The 24667-nt window shown below is 35.7% G+C and overlaps 1 protein-coding gene across 1 annotated transcript in view; it reads left to right on the top strand.

Moving 5' to 3' along the window:
- Positions 1-24667, top strand: part of IL1RAPL1 (interleukin 1 receptor accessory protein like 1) — a 598169-nt gene that overhangs the window by 76211 nt on the left and 497291 nt on the right. Inside the window, exons 3-4 of the mRNA XM_090264147.1 lie at positions 6749-6935; positions 10046-10199. Of these exons, the coding sequence (XP_090120273.1) occupies positions 6749-6935; positions 10046-10199 (341 nt within the window). The remainder of the gene's footprint in view (positions 1-6748; positions 6936-10045; positions 10200-24667) is intronic.

Here is a 24667-nt window from a genome sequence, read left to right as displayed (position 1 = left end):
CCCGTATAAATGACTCATGGACATGGACAACGGGGAGGGATATGATTGCGGGAGAGGGGGTGGGTTGGGTGGGGGAGAGAAATTGGGAGAAAAGTGGACAACTGTAATTGAAAAACCAAAAATAAAAAAAAAATAAAAAAATAAAAAAATTTAGTTTGAAAAGGAAAAAATAACATGTAACAGAGAGGTCACGTGCATAGCTTCAGGCCTCACCATAAAGACTGAGAGAAAATATTTCAACACAGGGAACACTGGAAAGCTTGAAGATTGGAAATTAACTATCCAAGTATTTTCATGGCTTCACAAACTGTAAGATGTTCCCTCCGCAATGGAACCGTGACGTCTTCGGTTCCCAACACTATTTTCACAGCTAATGATTAAACGCCATGATCAAATTTGTGCTTAAGGAACCGCCTTTCAGACCATTTCAGTTCTGCTCTGCTCTGCAGTAACTGAACCTTTCAAACCTACCATCCTTCTATGCCACGATTCAGTGCTCAGGCATTTGTGACACTTCAGAAATACTCTGCTCTTCTATTGTTATAACACAATTATGTACAAAAGAATGTGACTTGAAAAATGACTGATGAGTGTAAGAGTTAAACCGTTTAAAACATAAAACCATAGCACAACTTAATCCTTTGGAAACATTGATCAAATCCCTGCCTTTCTGAGCATTTCATAAAGTGGGGAAAGATTTCCAAACATTACAGAAATATTTTTCCCCCTCAGGGACCTGAGAATTAATGTAATATATAGGCCAACTCTTTCGTGACACCATTGAGGATATATTGTGTTATTGGTGATTCTGTCAGAGTAAGAAAGAGACAGTGGATGTTAAGCATTATCATGTATAGGTGTGATTACAGAAAAAGTAAAACTGTGGTACCATTATTTACAGTGTAACAATGGTTTTTATTATACTCTCTTTGCTAATTTGTAATATATAAAATTTCCCTTCTCACACGTATTTTCCTTTCTTACCTTGTACCTGCACTACCCAAATTTAATAGTTCAATCTGTACTTGTATAACATTGTTATTCTGTAAAAATTAAATTTTAAAATCTCTGAAAGCTCCCATGCATGCCAGTGCAGAATCTTTCCCTGTTTCAAAGAAGCACACTGCTAAGAAGCCCATGGAGAGCTTCAATGCACTCTTCTCACTTCCAGAGACTGTATTTATAGAATCAGTCTAATTATATTTTTCTGCTTTGTATATGCTTCTAGATTATGTCCACAAAATTTGTAGTTCCCAATATTTGCACTGGATTTAAAGTTAGAGTCTTTTCTTGCTAACAAGGCAGGACTGTAAGCCAGTCCTTTTAAAAGCCCATCTTACTATAAATAAATAAATAAATAAATAAATAAATAAATAAATAAATAAGTCAAAAGTATGTAGTTGGAAGAGCTGAAGAAGCATAATATTTCTTTAAGACCTGGTGCTTGCGCTCTTTCAGTGCTTATTGGAATTTTTAGGAGTTTAAGGACTGAATTTTCAAAGAAATCCAAGTCAGAGCATGTTCTGCCTTTCTCCAGAAGGCACATATTTTGGAATGTAAAATAATACAAAATTAGAGTCTAAGAGTAGGTAACTTTCTTTGGTTCAAACACTGACACATATAAGTAGTAACACAGCACTAGGTGCCTCCAGTAGCACATAAAAGGGACCAATGAATGAGAAGTTCGGAGATGTGCGTTCTAATCCCATTTCTGCCACTAATGAGGTAGAAGCACTTGGATAAACCATGGACTTCTTTAGGCATTGGGTCCCTTTGCTCTAACCTCAGGAGGTTGAAAGAAATAACTATCTGAACTATTTGTACAATACATTGTGTGTACTGCACAGTCACCCTTGCCAGAGAAAATGAGCTCTGTTTAAAAAATTCACATTAACCTTTCTTGGCTGGAATGAGTAATTGAGTATTGACTCTCAATTATGAACTGTTTCTGCACATACCTGTATCTCCTAACTCTGTAGCCATTTTATCAACATTGAAACAGTCATGACTTAACGTTTGGCCTTGATTACAGCTCCTGTGTCCTGTGCAATAGAAGCTGAACCAACATGCACCAGTGGTTTTCCTGGAAGTCCTGCAGGAGCGTTCTCCTGCCCTCATTTACCTCATTCCCCAGCATTTCCCTGGCTGCAGTGAGCCAAGAGCTCCCTAGCTGGCGTGCCTCAGATTTGGTGATCACGGAGGATACTCTTTACTTTGACAGTGTGACATTCCCCTCGGGGGCGGGGGAATCATATGTTTATTAATGTGTCACAAGTTGCTTGCTTCCTGTTAGCTCTTCTCAGTAAATAAGGCTATAGTGTTCATTGGCGGCTGCCTTCCTTTTAGCTTTTAGAGTCACCTCCTGATGAACAGCAACAGTAAACAGGTATTAAAACATCCAAAGTAATTTGAAAATAGTGCTATCCTGGGGAGTCTGGAATTCCAGACATTACCACACAGTTGTAAATCAGCGGTTACCTCGCAGGGCTGGGGAAGCAGAGGCAGGGAAGTAAGAATATCTAAATGTGCTCATCTGGAGCCACGTTCTGAAATATAGGGGTCAGTGACGTTTATAGAAGAGCAGGAGGATGGTCGGGGTGCAGGGGTCTATATATCATCAACTTGACTCGTCCAGCCCCATCGGATATCCCAGATGAAAAATATAAGGAATTCTCTGGATGTTTATGCTCCTTGCTAATAAAACACCAAAGAACTGAAGGCATCATCATCGTGATACTGCACATCTAACTGCCTTGTCAAGAAATACTACTGTGTATCTGTACTGCAAAATGGAAATATAAAGGAAGTAGCGAAAAGGGTCGCAGTTCTGATAATAAGACCTAACACATCCTGCGTGCTCATCAGAGGCCTGGCCCTGTTCTAAGCTCTTTATGTGTTCTAACACGTTTGATTACCACGACCCCCATGGGGTCTTTAGTTTCATTTTCTCCTTGTACAAAGGAGGAAACAGAAGGCTAAGGGGTCAAGTACCTTTCTTTAATTTTAACAGTAATGAGTGATTGAGTTGGAATCCGAACCTCTGCAGTTGGACTTGGGAGATCTTGCTCTTAACTTGGCTGAGAAATAAAAATAAAAAGGCTGGTATTAGATATAAAAAAGGGTGGTAAAATCCCCACACAACAGTAATCGGTAGTGTAAGTAGAAAGAAAACCAAAGATTCATGAATTTGAAAGATTAGTGTGGAATGTTGAAAATTAGAATCCACTGATTTACGTTCTAGAAAAGTCTGTACTTTAAGAATTCTAACATGCTATACGAATATCAGTATTATTCCAAAACCTGAATATTTTCTTAAGACACATTTGGAGTGTGTCCCAAGCTAGTCAATAGCTTAACTTAGATAATTATTTTTCTGAAGAAAAAAAACAAAATTATTTTATTTTATTTATTTATTTATTATTTATTTTTTTAGTTTAGTGGGAGAGATGCAAACAGTTGATACAGTGAAGGGCGAGTAGAGTGGTAGCAAGGCAGAGAGGCACCCAACCCATTAAGGGAAAGGAAATGAGGGGCCATGGAGAGCTTCTCATGGAAGCCAAAAACTATTTTAAAATGAGCCTGGGAAGAGCATGCTCTGGTCTGTACTGGAGTAAAATTAATAAATAATGCATGAGCAATATTGCCAGCAAACCCAAAGAGGATTTTTCCCCATTTGGATGTGAAGCTGAAGCTAAAATTGAACACACTTTCTTTCCTCTCAAAGCTGTTTCTTTGAAAGTATTTTCCATGCTGAAAGATTGACTCTACCTTTCATGTACCCATCTGAGAAAAATTCTTCATCTTGTGCGTCTCTCTCTTTCCTTTGCTTCTACACTGTCACATTGATTCTCTATCTTAAATTCATTTCTAACACAATCCCTCCCCTCCGTCTCAATGGGCACCGCCTTTGTTGGAGCTGACATCTTTTCACTGAATGAATGCGGTTGGTTTTGAATTTGTTTCACTGCACTTAGGCCTCCCTCCAGTCCAATCCATTTTTCGCGCTCCAGTCAGAAAAAAAATCTTTTCAAAAGCCAAACCCTATTATTTCTCAACACAAAATCCAAACTCTTTGCCCTGGCTTTGCATGACTTTCAGTCTGGCTCTTGCTCACCTCTCCAGTCTTAGTTCCTGCAGTTCCTTTCTAAGTGCTTGATAATCCAGCCACACCAAATTGATTGCAATTCCTCAAACATGCCAGGTTGTTTCATGCCTTCAAGCCTTTGTGCATACTAATCCCTGAAGTAGCCTTTCTGAAAATTGCCAAATCCTTACTCATTCTTTAAGAAAACCAGGCATCACAATTTATGAAGTCTTGTTTCTTTCTTTGACACAACTGGGGTAGTACATAAGTCTCTGTGGTACCCATCACATTGAATTTCAGCTATTTACTGTGTATTGCTTCTCCTGGACTGTGAGGGCCTGAGGGCAAGGAATATGTCTCTTCATTCTAGCAAATTCCCTAAAACATTCTCTGAGGATTTATTTCAGGCTGTTGGTTAACTTTCTTTAATGATTCATGGTTTCACCTACTAAATATTTTAAATTTACTTGTAAACTACATATAATGCAAACTAGAAAAATCTACTTTCAATAATTTTAAATTCTAACACTCTGGAAAATTTCTTTGTTTCCCAATAGAAAGCTGAATGATTCACTGTAAAGGAAAACTCTGTTTTTCCTCTTCTGTTGTCAACACTTCTAACACCAGATGTGTGCTGTCTTTCCCTCACTAAGCAATTGTGCAACACCGGCCCGATGGCCCCACAATTCAGTTTTCTTCTAACGCTGTCCACCTGGAGTTAGTTAGCATCAGCTCCTACCGATTGAGAGATCAGTTCCCCATCATTGTGTCCCCTATAATTCATACACCAATTGCAAGTCCAGGTTGTCGCCTGTGCTTCTTACTGACTGGCTCTATACCAGAGATGCCTGAAACCCCCTCATGGGATTTGGACAGTTGCTGGAATGACTCACAGAACAGTTTACTTACTATTAGTGGTTTATTACAAAGGACATTTCAATTATTACAAATGAACAGCCAAGTGGAAGAGACATGTAGGGCAAGGTATGGGGAAGAGACACAGAACTCCCATGCCCTCTCTGGGTGGGTTGCCCCCCCCCCCCGCCCCAGCATCTCCACATGTTCACCAACTCAGAAGCTCATCAAATCATTTCGCTCAAGAATTTTTACAGAGCTTCATCTCCAGCACATGTACTCTTCCCTGAAGGTCAGTGGGTGGGGGCTGAAAGATCCAACGCTCTGATCACTTGGTCTTTCTGGTGACCAGCTGTGTCCCGAGGCTATCTAGAGTCTCTGAAGTCAGCTTATTAGCATAAACTCAGCAGTGATCAAAGGTGCTCCTTATGAATAACAGAAGATATTGTCACACTGGAAATTCTAAGAGTTTTAGGAAAGCTGTGTCTGAAAGATCAAATATATATTTTTTATTCTACTGCAACTAGTTCTGTTTTGGCCATTCTCATCATGTTATATTAGCATTAAAAAAAAGTAAGAATCAAAATCAAGTTGCTGCTTAAACATCAAAGCATCTTGGCTGAATAAAGAGGACTGGAGGGCTATGGTTCATGTGCACCAATGCAGAGCAGAGAGGCCCCAACACCTCTGAGCTCCTGTGATGGGCCAAGCAGATTTGTACCTAGTATCACATTTAGTACTCAGACAATGGTCGTGCCTGCAATCCACCTGAGAGGTTCAGAGGAGTTAAATAAGCTGCCCAAAGTTGCAGAGATAGTAAGCAATGAAACTTAAATGCTGGCAGTTGATGTCCAAGTATGCAAATGAACCATGGGACACTCACCAAATGAGAAGTTCTCTACAGAACCTGAATCTGGTGCTTTCATTTTCCCCTTTATTCTCATGGTGCAGCATCATGCCTGGCACATTATTGGTGTTCATTGAATGCCCGGAGACATAAATAGCAAACAGGAATGGTGCAATTTATTAGAAAACTTCCTTTGGCCCCAACTCTTGCAAAGTGATCTCCAAAAACGATTTCTCATGTATTCTAAGTGATAAACCTATTTTGAGGAATCAGCAAGGAGTAAAATGAAACAGTAATTTTAAAAAATGATTCTGTAGAATCTATCAGGATGGGGTTGTCCTTACATAGTGCATTAGAATGTTTCTCCTGCCTGAAAACCTGGACTGCAGGTTCCAACCCAAATGGATGTGGGTCTGTAAAAATAGTGACATTTGCGATGCTTTTATACAAGACTGTTTTCTGCCCAAACTAATTGACAACCTGTGTTCTTATCAAGACAACCAATACTATGAGAATCGAGCAGACTTACTCTGTCCTTCCATTATACTTAATAGGTCAGTTATATTTTTCTCCTTCTGTATTGAATTTGCCAATTTTAGCATAAACTCAGGCTCCACATTTTCCTGACCTAAATTTCCTGTATTCTTTTAATTTTTCTGCACACAAAAACCTCTGTTGAACATTTTTCAAACTAAGCCTGTACATAATGCAAACAATTTTTTCCAGCAAATGAAAAGTATGCAAATGGTTTCACAGAACCAAGCATTGTTTAGCTGGGTGACAACAGAGCCCTGTGAAATAAGGCACAATGCTGTAACATTGATTAATTGATGGAGTCTGTCTCTCTGTCTCTCTCTGTCTCTGTCTCTGTCTCTCTCTCTGTCTCTCTGTTGACACGTTGTCTTGGCAGCACTTACTTTTTGTTCACACTAGGCTACCATATTTATTCTGTTTCCTTACAGAAACTCCACTTACTGTATGAAAGTATCCATCTCACTGACAGTGGGTGAAAATGACACGGGACTCTGCTACAATTCCAAGATGAAGTACTTTGATAAAGCTGAACTTAGCAAAAGCAAGGAAATTTCATGCCGTGACATAGAAGATTTTTTACTACCAACCAGAGAACCTGAGATCCTATGGTATAAGGTACAGACCGTAAATAATCTTATTGCTTCTACATAGATTAATGTGTGCTTTACTCTTGGGCAAGTTGGATAGAAATTTTGAATGGATGTGATACAGTTCAGCTCTGCCTTCCTAAAATACTACAGCTAGCTGTGCTAGTCATTTTAAGTTTTCAGACCAGTGGCTTTGATAAATACTAGTTAATACTTGTATTGGTAGTTCATTGTAAGAAGCTGTTGTGTTTATATTTATATCTAGTTTATACCTACAGTGCCTTCAAGTTTATTATAGTCTGCATAGATAATTTCAAGAACTCAAACTAAAATTCACTTCAGAGCTCTTCATGTAAGCAGTCCAAAATGTCCCCAAACAAGGAAAGAAAGTATTAATTTGGTTCTCTGATAAAATGGTACAGTAGTTATATTGAAATGTTCTGTGTAATGGAAGTATCTTTGTGCATATTCTAATCATTTTCATATTCAAGCATATGTATTTTTAAAATAACATCTGATGAAAATTTATTGCAGTATAAAAATAGTGATAGAACGTTTTTCAAAATACAAACGAAACTTCAGACTTGAACAGAATAAACCAACCCTACCCTTATCACATCAGCGACTTTCATTGAATTTCAAGATTTGAACATAGTCTTCAACTCATTTCTATGTCATAAAAGATATTTTTGTTATTGAATGTATTCAAGGCTATACAATATAGATGCTATGAACATTTTTCAGGACTATTTTATCCATGGTTTAAAGATCCCTAGTATAAAATTCACATTGTGTAACTCTCTGGGTTAGGAATTTAAGAAGCTGGATGGCTTAGTAACTAGCTCCACTAATGTCAGTATACAGAATGTGAACCCCCATGATTGATTAATCATGAATTCAAAACTTGTTAGAAATGAAACAGGAAACAAATCTTGAACAATTTTTTTAATGTTTTTTATTGATTATATTGTTACAACAGTTCCAATTTTCTCCCCCTTGCTCCCCTCCACCCAGCACCCCCCTCCCCAGCAATCCCCCCCAAGTCCATACCCCTGGTTCGTAAAAATTAACTATCCTCCCCCCCTCAAATATTAAGACCCTTTGTAATCTTGTAAAGGACAATGGGCGAAGGTCTCAAGCTCCTCTAGCTGCTTCAAGCTGGACATGGTCGTCGTCCTACCTACCCTTGGGTCCAGAAAACCCTAATAAGAGTGGGGGTGTGGAGGGGAGGGTGGCCTTCATTTTTAAAGAATTTTGCCAAAATTAACAATGCCTCTCTCTAAGACTTATTTTTTATTTTATGTTTTTATTTTTATTCTTTTATTGCTGAAACTATTACAGATGTCCCCCTTTCTACCTCTTTGTCCCCCAGACCCTTTTCCCCCCTTAACCACATTGTTGTCTGTATTCTTGGGCTATGTGTTTGTTATGCATATACATTCTTTGGCTAATAAGTCTTAATTTTGATTCTTGATAATAAGCAATGCAAGATTCAGAATGGCAAGGGAATTTGTTAAAATATTTTTCTACCTTTTCCTTGAATAGCTGTGTTAGACCATGTTAAACAGCCCTCAAATATTAGCCCCACTGATTTCTGTTCCTGTGCATATGAGTTTTATTTTTTCTTTTTTAAGTCATATGACTATTTCTCATCCTGATTCTCTCCCTGTGGTTTGCCTGCTTTCCACAGGCAGATTTGGAACAAGTCCTGATGATTGCTTTGAAAGGCACAGGTATTTAGGGAGTTTGACCCAAGGTCTCCACAAACAAATACTGTTTTAATACCTTGATGTGTACATTCAGCTTTTAGATATGCAACTTCTTTGGTGTTTGCTAATAAATTGATCTTAAGGGTCATGTGCCTTGTCTCACTTTTTGCAAGAAGTATGTCAAAATTTGTTGAAGCCTTAGAAACTATGTGTACGCACACACACTCAAATACTCAGATCCATAAATGGCTGGCCTCACATTGGTTCTTCAGTGGTGTTTCCACCATCATCCAGATCATTGTGACCTTAAGCTATGAAGATCATACGAGTGCAGTTATGGGTGAGGATACAGTGTATGTCAAATTTAAAAGCCTTGCAACAATTCAGATTATTTTTCAATAGCCAGGGAGATATGTGTACCATAGTTTCGGTGTATAATTTGTGCAATTTGCACAGTGTGTGCAACTAACATGAGGCTATAAAGTGTATACTTTGGTCTGAAATAACTGGATAATTGTCCCCAAATTATACAAAGGCATTGAACCACATAATCAAAATAGTGGTCTGCAAAAATTTGATTCGGCAATACATTTTTTTAGAAGTAATGTTACCTCCGAATAGTGTCAAAAGGTTTAAAGTTACTTTATCCCCATTCCATTGGTTGCAGATCTGGCTAGAGGAAGTAGGCTTCTGTTTTGGCAAAATCAGAAATCCCCTGAGCCAACATCACTATATTCCAAAGCTTAATTCAAGGACCACATTTTGGTAGACCCATCAACAATGAAAATAGACATTTGTGGAACTATGAAGACCTTTCATATAAATATTTTCTATTTATTTCATGGATTATAGAATTTACATGCCCTGAAGAGATTCAGCTATTTCTAAAATAAACATTAAAATATTTAAAATATTGAAGTAGAATCATTTTCATCTAGAAAATTATGTTTTCCTGTGTTCCACTAAATTTATTATTTTAGCTTTTTATGCTGTAAATATCAAGGGGGTTAATTTCTCAATCATCAAATGTGGAATATTTGCTTCTAAAAAAATAATGTCCAAAGTTATCTTAACAAATTTTCCTTTTTGTATCTAATAAATTAATATATATCTCATTTAGAGACACTAATCTTAGAAGTTAATAAAGCAACTCTTGCTAAAAATACTTTTATTTTTAATTGAGGTACCTAATTTTCCAGAGATGTGGAGAAGGTATGAAAATCTTTAACATTAATTCCAAACTATTTAACCCTTTTGAAATATAATTTTAGAAGGTTTTAGTTTAGCTATTTTAAATACTTAATCTTTAGTTGTTATATAAGTAATATATAAATATAAATACTATATATTTTCATAATATATATATTTATAAAATATTACATAACTATAAATATTATATACACTAAAAAAGTTTTTTTTATTTATTCAGGAATGTAGGACAAAATCATGGAGACCGAGTATTGTATTCAAAAGAGATACCCTGCTCATAAGAGAAGTCAGAGAAGATGACATTGGAAATTATACATGTGAATTAAAATATGGAGGCTTTGTTGTGAGGAGAACCACTGAGTTAACTGTTACAGGTAAGGACAGTTTTCATGGTTTCATTTTCGATTAATGAAACTGCCATTTCAAGTTTTGTTTTTGTGCCACACGTTGATTTTTTAAAAATCTATGCAATGAAAGAAGCACTTAACCAAATGCTAAGTGGATTCCTATAGGTGGAATTTATTGCTCCTTGCTTTTATATCATCTTGCACTTAACCGAATTATAGAAATGTTAGCTTTTAAAAGTACTTGAAATAATTAGTTTACAATTTCAGAAAATTATGCTTATATTTTATAGTGTATCATTTTCAGAAACTTTCTAGAGTGCTGAAATGGAATATACGAAATCAGTCTTTGTCTTCCTGTCTTGCTCCAACTTAGAAAAAGTACTTTTCTATTTATCACTGTACAAATCTAACATATGTGTTCTCATGAACTTGAAACTAACATAATTGCAGGTACAATAGCTGAATAATTATGTGAGATACGATACATGGAGTAATTCCATATCTGGTTGCTAAGTTAGAAGGCCAGAAGAGCAAAAGTCACAACACCATCTGTAATCAATGAATCTGTACCTTACTAGTCACATGACATTGTTTCAGTCACTACAGTCTTCAGAATATCAGTTTCCTCAGACATAACATGGTGATGATAAAATTTGCACTGTTTACTTCAAAGGGTTTTTGCCAAGATCGAATGAGGTAAGGTAATATGCATAAGATCAATTTGAAAAAATATAGAATGATATAAAAATATACATCATTTTTTTTCGTTTTACATCATGTGAAATATTGTGTTCATACCCTTTTTTATTTATAATTTACTCTTCTAAAAGTGCTTTCAAGGGGAAAAAACAAGTACAATATAAGGAAGGTAAAGAGATTGTTCTCATCATATTGAGATTCTTCTTGTTGACTTTTTTGTACCGTCATATTTGTGAAACATATTAAAAAGTGTAAAAGGGTATCAAATACTACAAAAAGATTTTTATTTATGTGTTGACTCACATAAGATAGTTTTCCTTAATATGAAAAGTATTTTGTAATAGTCCCCTTCATCTTAAAATAATCATCTTTTCTTTTAAATCTTTAATTGTGATATATATTTGACTTCAACACTAAATTCGGTTTCATGAAATTTATTTGGTGAATAGCAATTATCCTACTAGAAAAAAAAATTTAGTTAAATAAATAAAGTACTTTTTGGTGATAGTAATACCTTTCATAAATATAAACCAGTAAATAACTGGTACTTGCAATATATGATACACTAGAATAATAAACACACATTCAGTCTTGTATTATGTACCTATGGTATGCATGTGTATAATTTACTCTAGTTTGGATTTTAGTTCTGTGTGTAATAGGTCTCTGTAAAGAAAATTAAAATTAACACTTAATCACGTCACCTCATTATCTGTTTAATGGGACAGTGAGGAATATAACTCTGTACTTGGGTTTTCTTTGAAATAGATACTGACTTTTTATTGCTTTTTCTCAATCTATACTGAAGTAGCTTTTCCAGGGAGTATGTATTGAGACAAAAGAATTTAAAAATATAATGAAAAAATCGTACATTCTGAAAAGAAAGTAGCATTCACTTTTAGTCTTTACTCTTTGGAGTGCGGTGTAAGATGTGGTAAATACATCCTTCCCCTTGCTAGAAATACTAGGATACGTAACCACTATCTAGTAAAAGGAGATTGAAAATGAATATCCTGTAGACTAAAAACTGGGTCCCCAATGGGAAGACAACTTAAATGAGGCTATTTTGTATAACTACCCAGAGTTACTGTAGTTTTCTAACTTAATTCTTCCCAAAATATATGAAATAGACAAATACTTATTTTTTATATCCAAGAGGAAGTTAGTGAAAGTTTTAATGAAAGTTTTCATTCTGCTGATTGTCATGAATACCTCTAACTGAAGTAGGCTTACCTGTGACGTTGATTTGGACAAGTGAAAAAAGCAGTGTTTGACTATGTATGGAATTTTGGGTGAGTGGTAGAACTTCATGCCCTAGAATTAAAATAGTATCATTGAAATGCATTTTAGGTATTAACAAATCTATTGACAAGATATATTTATGTTAAATACTGCTATTACTTTACCTATGGCCAAATTAAATAACAATTCTTAGAACCCAAATTGTACCTCTCAGTAAAGCAACAAAGGTGGGCAGTTTTCGCAATGATAATTAGTCACTGTTTTGTACCTTGATTTTCTGCCCATCATGATCATATTGCACTTAATGTAAATAATATGAAAAACATGATTCACTTAGCTTTAGTGGATTTTATGTAGTAGCTGATAATAAATATTTTGAAGTGTGTTAGAATGTTTCTTTAAAATGCAAAAGAAGGAATCCTATATGTGAAGTAAAAAAGACATTTCTGGATGAAGTGGATAAATGTGCAGGTAATATTGTGAGTTTTAATGCGGATCCGTCACTTATTTCAGGTGTATGCATCTACTTAAGTTCTGGAAAACAATAAGCCTGTCCAGCACTTTTGGTGTACTTTAAACATTTTAAAATATTTTTAAACATTAAGATACTTCAGCATCATCTTCATCCTGCACCCTCTTCTCTAAGCCTCAGCCACACTAAAGTTTGTACTATTTCCAAATATTCTGTGGCCGAAGACTTCCTCTTGCTGTGCTCCCTTTGGAATGCTTTTTCCCCACTTGTCAAGGAGCTGACACTTACTGTTTCTGTTCTTTTCATTCAATGACCATTTATATTCTTACTCTTTCTCCAAGGTGCAGCTATAATGTTACCTTTGTTTCAAGGCCTGTAGTTCTTCATGCCTTCACAGTACTTTAAGAATCCTCATTGCAGCATGTACCATATCACATTAGAACTAGTTGTTGAGACTCCTGCTTGTGCACAAGAACATGAGCTAGTCAGAGTCAAGACATATATATATATATATATATATATATATATATATATATATATATATATAAACATTTTATTTTAGAAGTTTTACATTTATAGACAAATATTATAAAACTTGTAGATATTCCATACACAGTACCCCACAACCAACTTCCCCTATTATTAACAACTAACATTAGCATGATACATTTGTTACTATCAATGAACAAATCTTGATATATTATTGTTACCTAAGTCTATAGTTTATTCATATTTCTGTAGTTTTTACCTAATGGCCCTCTTCTGTTCCAGGGCCCCTCCAGGAGACCATATTACATTTCATTGCCTTTTGGTCCTGTTTCTGACTTTCCTCATTTTGATGATCTTGACACTTTTATTTTTTAATTTCATTTAATTTAATTTTTTCTGGTTGACAGCATTGCAAATGTCCCCTATTCCCCCCCCCTTTGGCTCCCTCCACCCAGCCCCTCTTCTAACCTTCACCACATTATTGTCTGTGTCCAGGGGCTTGTCATATACCTTCTTTGACTAATTATCTTGCCACTTTTAAAGAATACTGGCTAGGTAGTCTGTAGAATATCCTGCAATTGTGGATTGTTTGTCGTTTTACTTATCATTAGACTTGGGGCATGTATTCTTGGAAGAGCACAGAGGTAAAATCATAACATATCGTGCTATTAACAGGACGTATCACTGTTGACATTGAGCATCAACTGAGGCAGCATTTGCCGGGTTTTGCCATTGTAAAGTCCCTCTTTGTTTCCTGCTTTCCAAACTGTTCACTTGAGAAGTAATTATATGCAGTCCACACTGAGGAAGTAAGGAATTAGACCCTGACGTCTTTGAAGACAGAGGATCTGCATAAATTCCTTGGACTCTTTTTGCGTGGGGCATATATCTATTTTCCGATTCTTCATCTACTCATTCAATCATTTATTTATATCAGTATGAACTCAGACATTGTATACTTTGGTATATAAAACAAAAATCACCTTATTTATTTTCTTGCTCAAATGATTTTAGCTTTGGCCCTTAGGAGCTCTTTTAGTTGAATCCTCTGTTCCTTTGACATAACTCTGTCATTGTGTGTGTGTGTGTGTGCGCGCGCGCTCGTGCATGGGTGGTCATGCAGACATGCAGGCTCATGCACTCACGTGCTTGAGGGTTGTACAATATGCTTCAGGGTTATGTTTTGCATTCCCTGCTCCTGTCCTAGAATCAGCTTTTCCCTGCAAAGAGCCTCCACCCCCCACTCGCTTTTTTTTTTTTTTTTGTAACTGGAGAATAATACTAGAAACTAAGACCTGGATATTGACAGTACTCATTGCTGCTGGGATATAGTTGCATCTAAAACTCCTCATTTCACAGAGCGGGGAAATATGTGTATATTAACCCAAGTATATACATACTCCTATAAATATTTATATAGGTAACTGTGTATGTATATTAAAGTAAACATGAGTTTATACTGATTTCTCCAACCCTAATTCATTACCATTGGAATAATTCTACCCTCTTCCTCTTGCTTATCTGTAACCTTCCAGCCCAAGAGTGAGAAACCTGGTTCCCACCATCTGCCAATTTTTTACTTAATTGCTCACTTTCAATATAGATGTATAATGAGATCAGGATTGTTTACCTATACTCCTGGGAGAAACAACTTTAGTAACCAGAAAACAGTGCTTATATATAATTTATTTTATCTTAAAAACCCAACTCATTTCCAATGTTGCCTAGGGTAGCGCCTTTTCCCCCAGCCCCTTCAGTGAGCTTGTCCCATCCCATTGTGCATTCCACCCTGGTATCTTCCATCCTCCTAAATTGTGTCTTTTAAAAATTGTATACATTAAGGTTTGTAAGGGAGGAAAAATAAGTCTTTCTACCTTCTAAGTTCTTGGCTGAGACCCTCTGTAATATAAGAAAGATTAACAAGGGAAAAACAAGACAAGAAGAAGTTTATTAACTTGCATACCTCACATATACATGGAAGAGACCAAGGAAAACAGAGTACCTCATAGAGCTGGCCAAAGCAGAAAACATAAACATCTGGCTACTTAGTATGTTACCAAATGAACCTACCTAGGTGAAGAAGCGATATTACATTACTGGCATCAAGAAGCCCTCTGCATACCTTCTGAATATAAGTCCCTTCTCCCCCCCTGTGGATTCTGTTACCGCCGTGGTGACTGTCATGGTATTATTTTCTCATATTTTTTGAAACTTATACTAGCTAGTAATGCATGCCTAAGCAATATAATTAAAATTGTCCTTGTTTCTGAAACAAATATGGGCCCACCCATGGTGTCTATTCTATTGTGTCAGGTTTTTTAACTTCAATTTTATTTTGTTTGAAAAATATTCTAAGGGATATAAAACAGCAGACATGCACTACTTCTAAATGTTATGATTTCTTAGAGTTTATAAAATGTGGTTTGATAGTCATAAAATTCTGTTGTGGGTTACACATAAATTTAATTAAAATATTTTGAAAAGCCCAAGACAATTTTTCTTCTTCAATATTGCTAACTAAAAATATTCAAGTTTGTATTGATATAAATTGCCATATCCTAGAATTTCTTCTACTAAACTCTAACTCAAACCCTGACTATAGCTTTTACACTAAACCTCTGCCAAATTATTTGCAAGGATGTAGATATAGGGAATGGGTCGTGTCCAGAACTGGTGCATAAGAGGCTGGTAATTTCAAAATAAATAAAAAAGCTTGACTCTTCTTATAATATGAACTGTTTAGACAAAAACTACAAGTATTAGTTATGGTATATATTTTTGTATTTGTTAGGTATAAGAAAAAATACACACTACTTAGATTTTTTTCAGAGGTATTGATCAAATCATATGACATTCACTTTCATCTGTTTAATTATTATTTTTCCTTCTAGCCAAAACATTTTTTAGAATTTTAAAAAGAAATATTCATAACAAAGTAATAACCCTGTTCCCATCATAAAATGTAAAAATGAGTCAGACCATTTAAAAAAGCATTTAATTTCTAGGACTAGATCATAGAGTGAAGGAATAATAAGAAAATGGATTGTGAAAATGTTATAGCAGGAAAAAATCTAACTAAAATGTAAGAGTCAGCAAGAACAGTGAGGAAGGCAAAACCAACTTCAAAAAAGTAAAATGAATGAGGAGGTTGCTACTAGGATGTGATGGTTTTAGTAGCATTTTTATATTTGGTCTGACATTTTTAATGGAGTTAATGTAGCAATATTGTTAAACTATTTTCCATAGGCAAAATTTATGCCCTCCAAAAGTACGTCTTCCTCCTCTTTTATGTATGAGGAAGCTGAGGCAAAGAAAGGTTAAGTGGCTTTATCAAGGCCACAAAGCATTGTGGTGACAAATATGGGAGTAAAATTTAATTTCCTGAACTTCAATATGTGATTTATTCCACTGGATAATTAATAGAAAGGCATTGTACTTTTCATATTAGCTCAACCGATCGCTATGAAAGATTTATCTTTTAAAGTTCAACTGAAACACATTTTACTATGAGACCTTTAATTCTTTTGTCACTGATGTAATTAAATGGTATATTTGTGGTCTAGCCTGGAGGTGGAGTGATTACTTTTATTTTTTCTCTCTTTCTTTAAAAAATGGGACCTTTAATGTCCCCCTGTAAAACGTATTTTTGTTAACTCATTTCAGAGACTCAAGTGTGCTTCACTGACTGTTACTTAACAAGAATCAATGACATTGATAATAAGCACGTATCTTTGTAAACTTTACTGTGTGTATGTAGCAATGTGCTAAGATTAATGCCTACTACAGCCCTCATATGTATTATGTTTGATAAAATGCAATATATTTAAGTCTTAGCCATTTTTACAAGAAAACATCTGCCATATTTTGCAACTCAAAGATCATTTGGATTAATTCAGATATTTGAATCAAAAGAGATTAAAGCTGATCAATATGGTGAAACTGAGATTAATCAATTTGGCCACTTGATCTTGATTTGGAGTTAAGTCCCTAGAGCAAAAGACTTCTCTTAGGAGTAATTTCTGCTGATAACTCGCTTGACACTAAGTACCTTAATTTATGGTTTAATCTCTCAATATATTGAATGAGTTCCAAATGTATGAATCAAGCAAACATTTAATGTCAGAACATGAGAACTTTTAATGAAAATCATGATGTTTTTACTCTTAAGAAGAAAATGTATACATTTTAGAATATATCAATAGCAAGGTTGAGATGTATCATTTCTGGCCATGGGGAAACCAAGCATTATTACTTTAAAAGATTTACATCAGTATAAGCAATAATAACTATTAGTAATTAGAATAGTTAATACTATTTATTATGTGCCAGAATCTGTTCTAAGTTCTTTTTTAAATTAAATTTATTGGGGTGACATTTGTTTCAGGGGTACAATCCTATAATATGGCATCTGTATATCGCATTGTGTGCCCACCACCCAAAGTCAAATCATCTTATATTACCATATATTTGACCCCCTTTAGTCTTTACTATCTCTCACCCCTTTTCTTCTTGTAACCACCATACTGTTGTCTGTGCCTATGAGTTTTTGTTTTTTCACTTGTTGCTTTCAGTTTTATGTCCCACATGTGAGTGAAATCATATGGTTCTTGACTGCTTCACTCTGACTTGTTCCACTCAGCATGATATTGTCGAGATGACTCATCTATTTCACATAACCTCAATTTATTTACCCCTCAAAACCTTTCAAGTTCTTGCTAACTACTTGGTATTCTAGGTTTTATAATAGCCACTTGAAAATAATCTATTTTTCATTGTCCACTGTGTATTTATCCTTTGAATTAAAAAAAAAATGGTATCCGTTTCTGAAAATGTGGTTGATTAGAGTATAGATTCCCCACTTCCCTGCTTTAAACACCTAGGAATGCTGGATAAAATGAAATAGATGGGCCTTTTAAATGATTGTCCGAGCTTTCAAGAAAGTCTAAAAAATCTCAAAGGCCAAAAGGAGAGAAGGAACTAAAAACTAGAGCAGTTAAAGAACTTGACTCTGAGGCCATCATGGGTTCAGGGGAGGGTCATAGGAGTGGCAGAGAGGAGTGTTGGGATTGTCATTATCAGCAACCAAAGGCTCAGGTTTCATTCATTACAGGGAGATGAGACTAGGACTTGTACCCTCAAATCCTGGGGAGTTGGAAATGAAGATCCCATAGAAACATAGTATTTATTCTGCAAGGGCTACCATGAAAGTGAAAAGGAAAAAAATGTGACCACTGCCACAGGAAGAAGTCAAACCAGGTTGCTTTCCCTAGCATGAATTCTCCACTTATTTAAAAAAAGCAAAGAGTACCTTCTTAATCTAAAACCTTGGGGGTTGGGGGATTCGAATTTATATCACCTGTGTGATCTGAAAGCCCCTTATGTCAAAAAATTAACATACAAACCATGCCAGGCTCGTATTTACGGGCAGCAGCATGAAGCAAAACTTATAGAGGAACATAGCCTCAACATACACTGTGCGGCATTCCCGTAGATGGAGCCCCACAGAAGACTGCAAGACAAGTAAGGCTACAACTTGCCACGCAGAAAGGATGTTCAGACAAAATAGAAAGGGGGCCTGGACCCGTGTTTTGTACGAGTTACAGATTATTTTGATGGTGGGACAGAGCACACAGACACTGGAACAGCTGGCACGCAGAACTTGTTACTACATACCGATCCAAGGCTGTGGGGCAGGGGCGCATGGGGAGCTGAGCCCACGGACAGGGGAACAGTAAACTGGAAATGTAGGGAACAGCTTCTGGATGACAAGTGGAGTGGTTAGCTAGGTTTCCAGGGCTAGCTGTTGATCGGTTCCATTTGAATAATTTCACAGCTTTAAGGGCAAAGGAGATGTCCTTACTGCCTGATGCCTGCATTTCAGGGCAGCTAGGACTGGTGCCTAGTGGCCACTGAGTGTGAGAGCCCCAAAAGGGAAGTGTCTGGGGTGCATTAATCAGCTACTCAAAATAGGGGGCTTTCTCGCCTCCAGCCTGGGCCTCAACAAGACCTGGGCCAAGACAGCATTAAAATAATCCCAAGGAGGAGGCACTGGGGCACTGGGTGAAAAATGTAAAGGGATTAAGAAGTACAGATTGGTAGTTACAGAATAGTCATGGGGGTGTAAATTGCAGCATGGGGAATACAGTCAATAATATTGTAATAACTATGCATGGTGCCGAGGGATACTGGAAATGTCAGGGGCGCACTTTGTAAATTATAGGAGTATCTAACCACTATGCTGTACACCTGAAATTAATACAAAACAATATTGAATGTAAACTGTGACTGAAAAAGAGAAGCTAAAAAAATAATTAAATAAAACAGAAACATACAAAAAGAGAAGAACCCCAATATTATACACGTAGAAATGTCAGGTACTGGAACCTATAGACGCAGGCTATACATTAGCTCTGCTCCAAATGAATAGTAATATTTTTTTAAATCTAAAACAATGCTTCCATTTCTGGTGCTCTGTGAGAGCATGCATATTAAAAAAGAGAACTTGGTCAGCGGTACTTCCTAACACAGGCCTATATGCCTTTTGATTTGATAGAACATCCTAGTTCAGTTTTTGGTGTCATGTTGTAGCCTGACCATAGTTCATCAGCAAGAGCTAGCCTTTAATTTCTTGCCACTTTCGTCAGTGGTGGATTTCTAGCATACTTGGAATCACCCTAGCAGTGCAATCCCTTGGCCTACTTGTCTCTTAGACATGGGACATCCTTCCTGTCACTAGTCATCCTTCTTGCCTGACTCAGGTGTCGGAACTGTATTGCCTCTAGGCTTGCAGACCATGAGCCAAACTGATACCTATCTCGTTGTTAGAGAAACAACTACTTTGTCTTTGACAGCTAACTACATGGCAGGCACTGTGCAAAGTGATTTATAGGCATTATTATCTACATTTTACCAAGGAGGAAACTCAATGCACACTGTGGACCCAAATTTATAGTTTTAAATACAAATCATCGTAATAATTTCTAATGGGGTTACATTCTTTTATTTGCACTCAACTGCTTTCGATGCTCTTATGCTCATGCCAACAAATTCAGTGGTGAGAACGAAGAAACTATCCAATAAATACTCTTTGATAGAAGGATTAGTTTAGTTAGAGAACTGGGGAAATGTCTGGAACTGTGCTGTGCAACACAGTAGACCTTAGCCACGTGTACCTGTTGAGCACTTGAAATGTGACTAGACTGATTGAAATGTGCTGCAAGTATAAAATACCCACTATGCAGATGTCAAAGACTTGGTATGCCAAAATAATGCACAATATCTCATGTGTAATTTTTATGCTGATTATGTATTGAAGGGATAATATTTGTGTAAATACACTATACTACAGAAACTTTTATCTGTTTTGTTTCACTTTTTAAAATGTAGCTACTAGAAATTTTTAAATTTAACATGTGACACTCATATTTCCATTGGATAATGCTGCTCTAGAAAGTGAATGGGATCTCAGTCCCGAAAAGTGTAAGAGAAAGGCACATGACCCAGAGCCTTGGGTGTAGTTGGATTGGTATCTGCCATGCCTGGGCTAAGAGATTTAACCAAATCACCTGACTTCACTAAGGGTCATCTTAACTTTGGGGCTGTCAGTACATACTCAAGAGTACTACAGGAGTTAGCTTGGACATATGAAAACACGTTGTAAAGATATATATGAACAGAGGTGTCCACTGTCATGATTTGGTCTGGTCTGGAATCTTTTCCTTGGTTTGTTTTAATTAATGCAGTGTTGATATTTATAACCTTAACCCAGTCTTTCAAATGACACTGATTATCATCAATACAAGTCATTGATTAATGCTCATTGAACACTAAGGAATGGTTCATATGTGTGGAGAAATCTCAAAATTTTTTATTTCTATGCAATGAAGTCCAATGTCTATAAGTGATATAAAATATGAACACATCATTCCTTTCATTTCTGCTTTTGGTTTGATTATGTGTATGTTTATAAAAAAAACTCGTTGACTTAGTAACATTTTTTTTAAAAAACCTGGTTTCTTATTTTTGGATCTCATTTCAAAAACCCATTTGAGTATGATTGCACTTATACAAGGTAACTACAAAAAACAAATTCATATAGACAAAAAGGAGAATAGAAGTTGCAGGAGCTGGAAGGGGGAGTTATTGTTTAATGGGTGTAGAGTTTAAGCTTTGGATGATAACAATTATGAAAATGAATAGTGGTGATGGTTGCACAACATAGTGAATATACTCAATGCCACCAAATTTACACTTAAAATTGTTAAAATTGTAAATTTTATGTCATGTATAGTTTACCAACAAAACAAGGCCATATAGAAACAGACTCATAGACAGAGAACAGACTGACAGCTGTCACAGGGGAGAGGGTTGAGGGCTGAGTGAAAAAGATGAAGGGATTAAGTAAAAACAATACCACCCCCCCCAAAAAAAAACCTCATAGACAGACAACAGTGTGGTGATTACCAGAGGGGAAGGGGGTGTGGGAGGTGAAAGAGGGTAAAGGAGGATAAATGGTGATGGAAGGAGACTTGACTTGGAGTGGTGAACGCACAGTACAATATACTGATGATGTTGAGTGGAATTGTACACCTGAAACATACATAACTTTATTAACTAGTGTCACTCCTATAAATTCAGTTGAAAATTTAAAAAATAAATAGCCATTCTTAACAGTTTGGAGGATATTTTTAAATTATCATATCAAAAAATCTTTAAAGCATTATTTCCCTACTTGATGTTGGCCTTCCAGTTTGACAGGCATTGATTTTTTTTTTCCATAAAGCTTATTAAACTCAAGCCATTATGTTGGCACTTTATATTAACTACTTTTAGTTTTGAAATCAGCAAAATTGACTGAGAACTCACCGTTGCACCCATTTCAATAAAGAAGCTCTAGTATGGAAGGTTCGCTAGGACAAGCAAAATAAACCTCTGCTGCCCAACATGCTCCATCTTGTCCGTCTCATCAAATCAGAGACTGAAAATGAACTCTAGGATCATGCATTCCTGGTGAGGGTAGATGATGACAAAATTAAAGTAAACATATTCTAAAAAAAGTAAAGTTCAACTTTTAAGTGTTAAATACAATGTAAAAGGACCTAGAACCTTGAAGAAAGATTCCAACATATTTTATGGCAATTAAGTCTCTGAGCCCCATGAGTAAAAACAGCTGTAACCTCAGTGCTAAATTGCATTTAGGACCCCTCTCCATGCAAACTCTTTAAAATATGAAAACTAAGCTTGGTATATAATATGAATACCAAGACTATTAAAACATATGTGATATTGGACAAGACATATTTGTTAATGGTTCAGTAAATTACTTAAATGTTGTAATGTGATAATGCCTATACCTTCACACAGACATATATGTATGTAATATATGTATATATTTTTTTCTTTTACTTAGAGAATTATCCAACCTACTTTATATACAGCTCTTGTATTCCTAATTTCATTGTTGCTGCTTAGTGGCAAGAAATTCATTACTTGGTATAAATAAAACAAAGTTGATTAGTTTAAGCATAGGTTTCTACTGGACTTAATAATTTATATCATCCTGATATTAGTTTGCATAAATTCCTATTATCTTATTTTTCAAAACAAAGAATAATACATAGAATCTACAATTGAATAATTGCAAAAGCAGAATGATCATGCTGCTACTTCACTATGGGGGGTTAATAAATTGAACTTTGTCAGCTTATTGTGCACAGGACTGAGGAAAAAAATAAAACCACAAGCCAGTTTCCTATCATACTTCCTCTGTGTTTTATTCTTAATGGAGTCTCAGTTTATATTTCTTCTTCCTTAGACACCAAATTAAAAAGAACAGTATGAACTTCTGGAGAACTGTTGAAAAAGTACAGTAATAATTAGAGACAGAAAAATACAATAGGTTAAAGGGACTGTGAATATTGATACTTTTTAAAGATTCTATTTATATTTTTAGAAAAGAGGGTAAAGGAAGGAGAAAGAGAGGGAGATTTTACCTCTCACACACCCGCAATGGGGGACCTGACCTGCACCACAGGCATGTACCCTGACCAGGAATCAAATCAAAGACCTGTAGGTTCATAGGCCAGAGCTCAACCCACTGAACCACACCAGACAGGACAGAATATTGCAATTTTTGAATTTAAAAAAAAACTATAGTGTAATATAATAAGATGTTAAGTATTGGGAAAATTAATAATAATGGAAAAGCAACTATCAGTTACTACATTAAAAATATAACAATGGGTTTCATCATCATTTAGAAGTTGTTTTTCTTAATTATCTACTGTATATGTGGCAATATGTTTATGTTCTCTAGATCTTATCTTCTTTCCTGGTCAATGGGAAGATTAAATTTATAGCTCTGTGAATTAAGCATTTACTGGTCAATACTGCAAGAGATTTCTGGTGCTGTCTTCTTTGGAGACTTTTTATAATAGGATAGATTTCCCAACTAAGGTAAGTTTAGTCATAGACAAGCTGGAGGAAGGTCATGGAGGCTCTACTGACTTTTCATTGTGTTAATTTTTATTACTCATATATTTCAGGGATATTTTATAGTTTAAAAAACAGGAATCAATTAGGAAAATCAAAACATTAGGTTTTGATATGACAGCTAAATATTTTATAATCTTTTAAAATTTTTATTTATCTTTTCTCTCTTTATTTTGTTTTTATTGAATTTATTGGGGTGACCTTGGTTAATTAAATTATATAGGTTACAGGTGTACAATTCTATAATACACCACCTGTATATTGTATTGTGTGTTTACCACCCCAAGTCAAGTCTCCTTATATCACAATTCATCCCGCCTTTACCCTCTTCTACCTCCCCCTCCCCCTTTCCCTCTGGTGATCACCACACTGTTGTTTGTGTCTATGAGGTTTTTTTGATTAACCCCTTCACCGTTGTCATGCAGTCCTCCAATAACCTTCCCTTTTGACAGCTGTCAGTCTGTTTTCTGTATTTATGAGGTTGTTCCTATTTTGTCTGTTTATTTTGTTCATTAGATTTCACATTAAGGGAAATCACATGGTCCCATTCTTTCTCTGACTGGCTTATTTCACTTAGCATAATACTCTCCAGGTTCATCTGTGCTATCAGAAAGGGTAAGATTTCCTTCATTTTTTAGCCAAGCAGTATTCCACTGTGTAAATGTATGACAAAGTTTTTATCCACTCATCATCTACTGATGGGTTCTGGGCTGCTTGCAAATCTTGACTATTGTAGATAATGTTGCAGTGAATATAGTGGTGTATATATTCTTCTGAATTAAAGGTATTGGGTTAATTGGAATAACTGGGCCATAAGGCAGTTTCATTTTTAAGTTTTTTAACTATTTGAAAGAGCCTTTATTATGTTTACATTATGAAAATGTCTAAGGTCTGCTAAGTATATTCCAGGGTTTTTGCTTGTCTTCCCTGCAATATTTTGAAAGTTGTCTCTCAAAGGTAAAATCAAAAGGTAACTCTTAACTTGCAATTGATATGGATGTTGCATAATATATATTTTGAAGAATTTTTAAAACTACCTTTGAGAAAACTGCATGGAAATGGAGTGGTTTTATTCGTGTCAAAATGTATGGCTTTTGCATCT

The sequence above is a fragment of the Furipterus horrens genome, unplaced genomic scaffold, assembly GCF_987537825.1.
Source record: "Furipterus horrens unplaced genomic scaffold, mFurHor1.1.pri manual_scaffold_17, whole genome shotgun sequence".
Classification (NCBI taxonomy): Eukaryota; Metazoa; Chordata; class Mammalia; order Chiroptera; family Furipteridae; genus Furipterus; species Furipterus horrens.
This window is presented reverse-complemented; position numbering and strand designations above follow the sequence as displayed.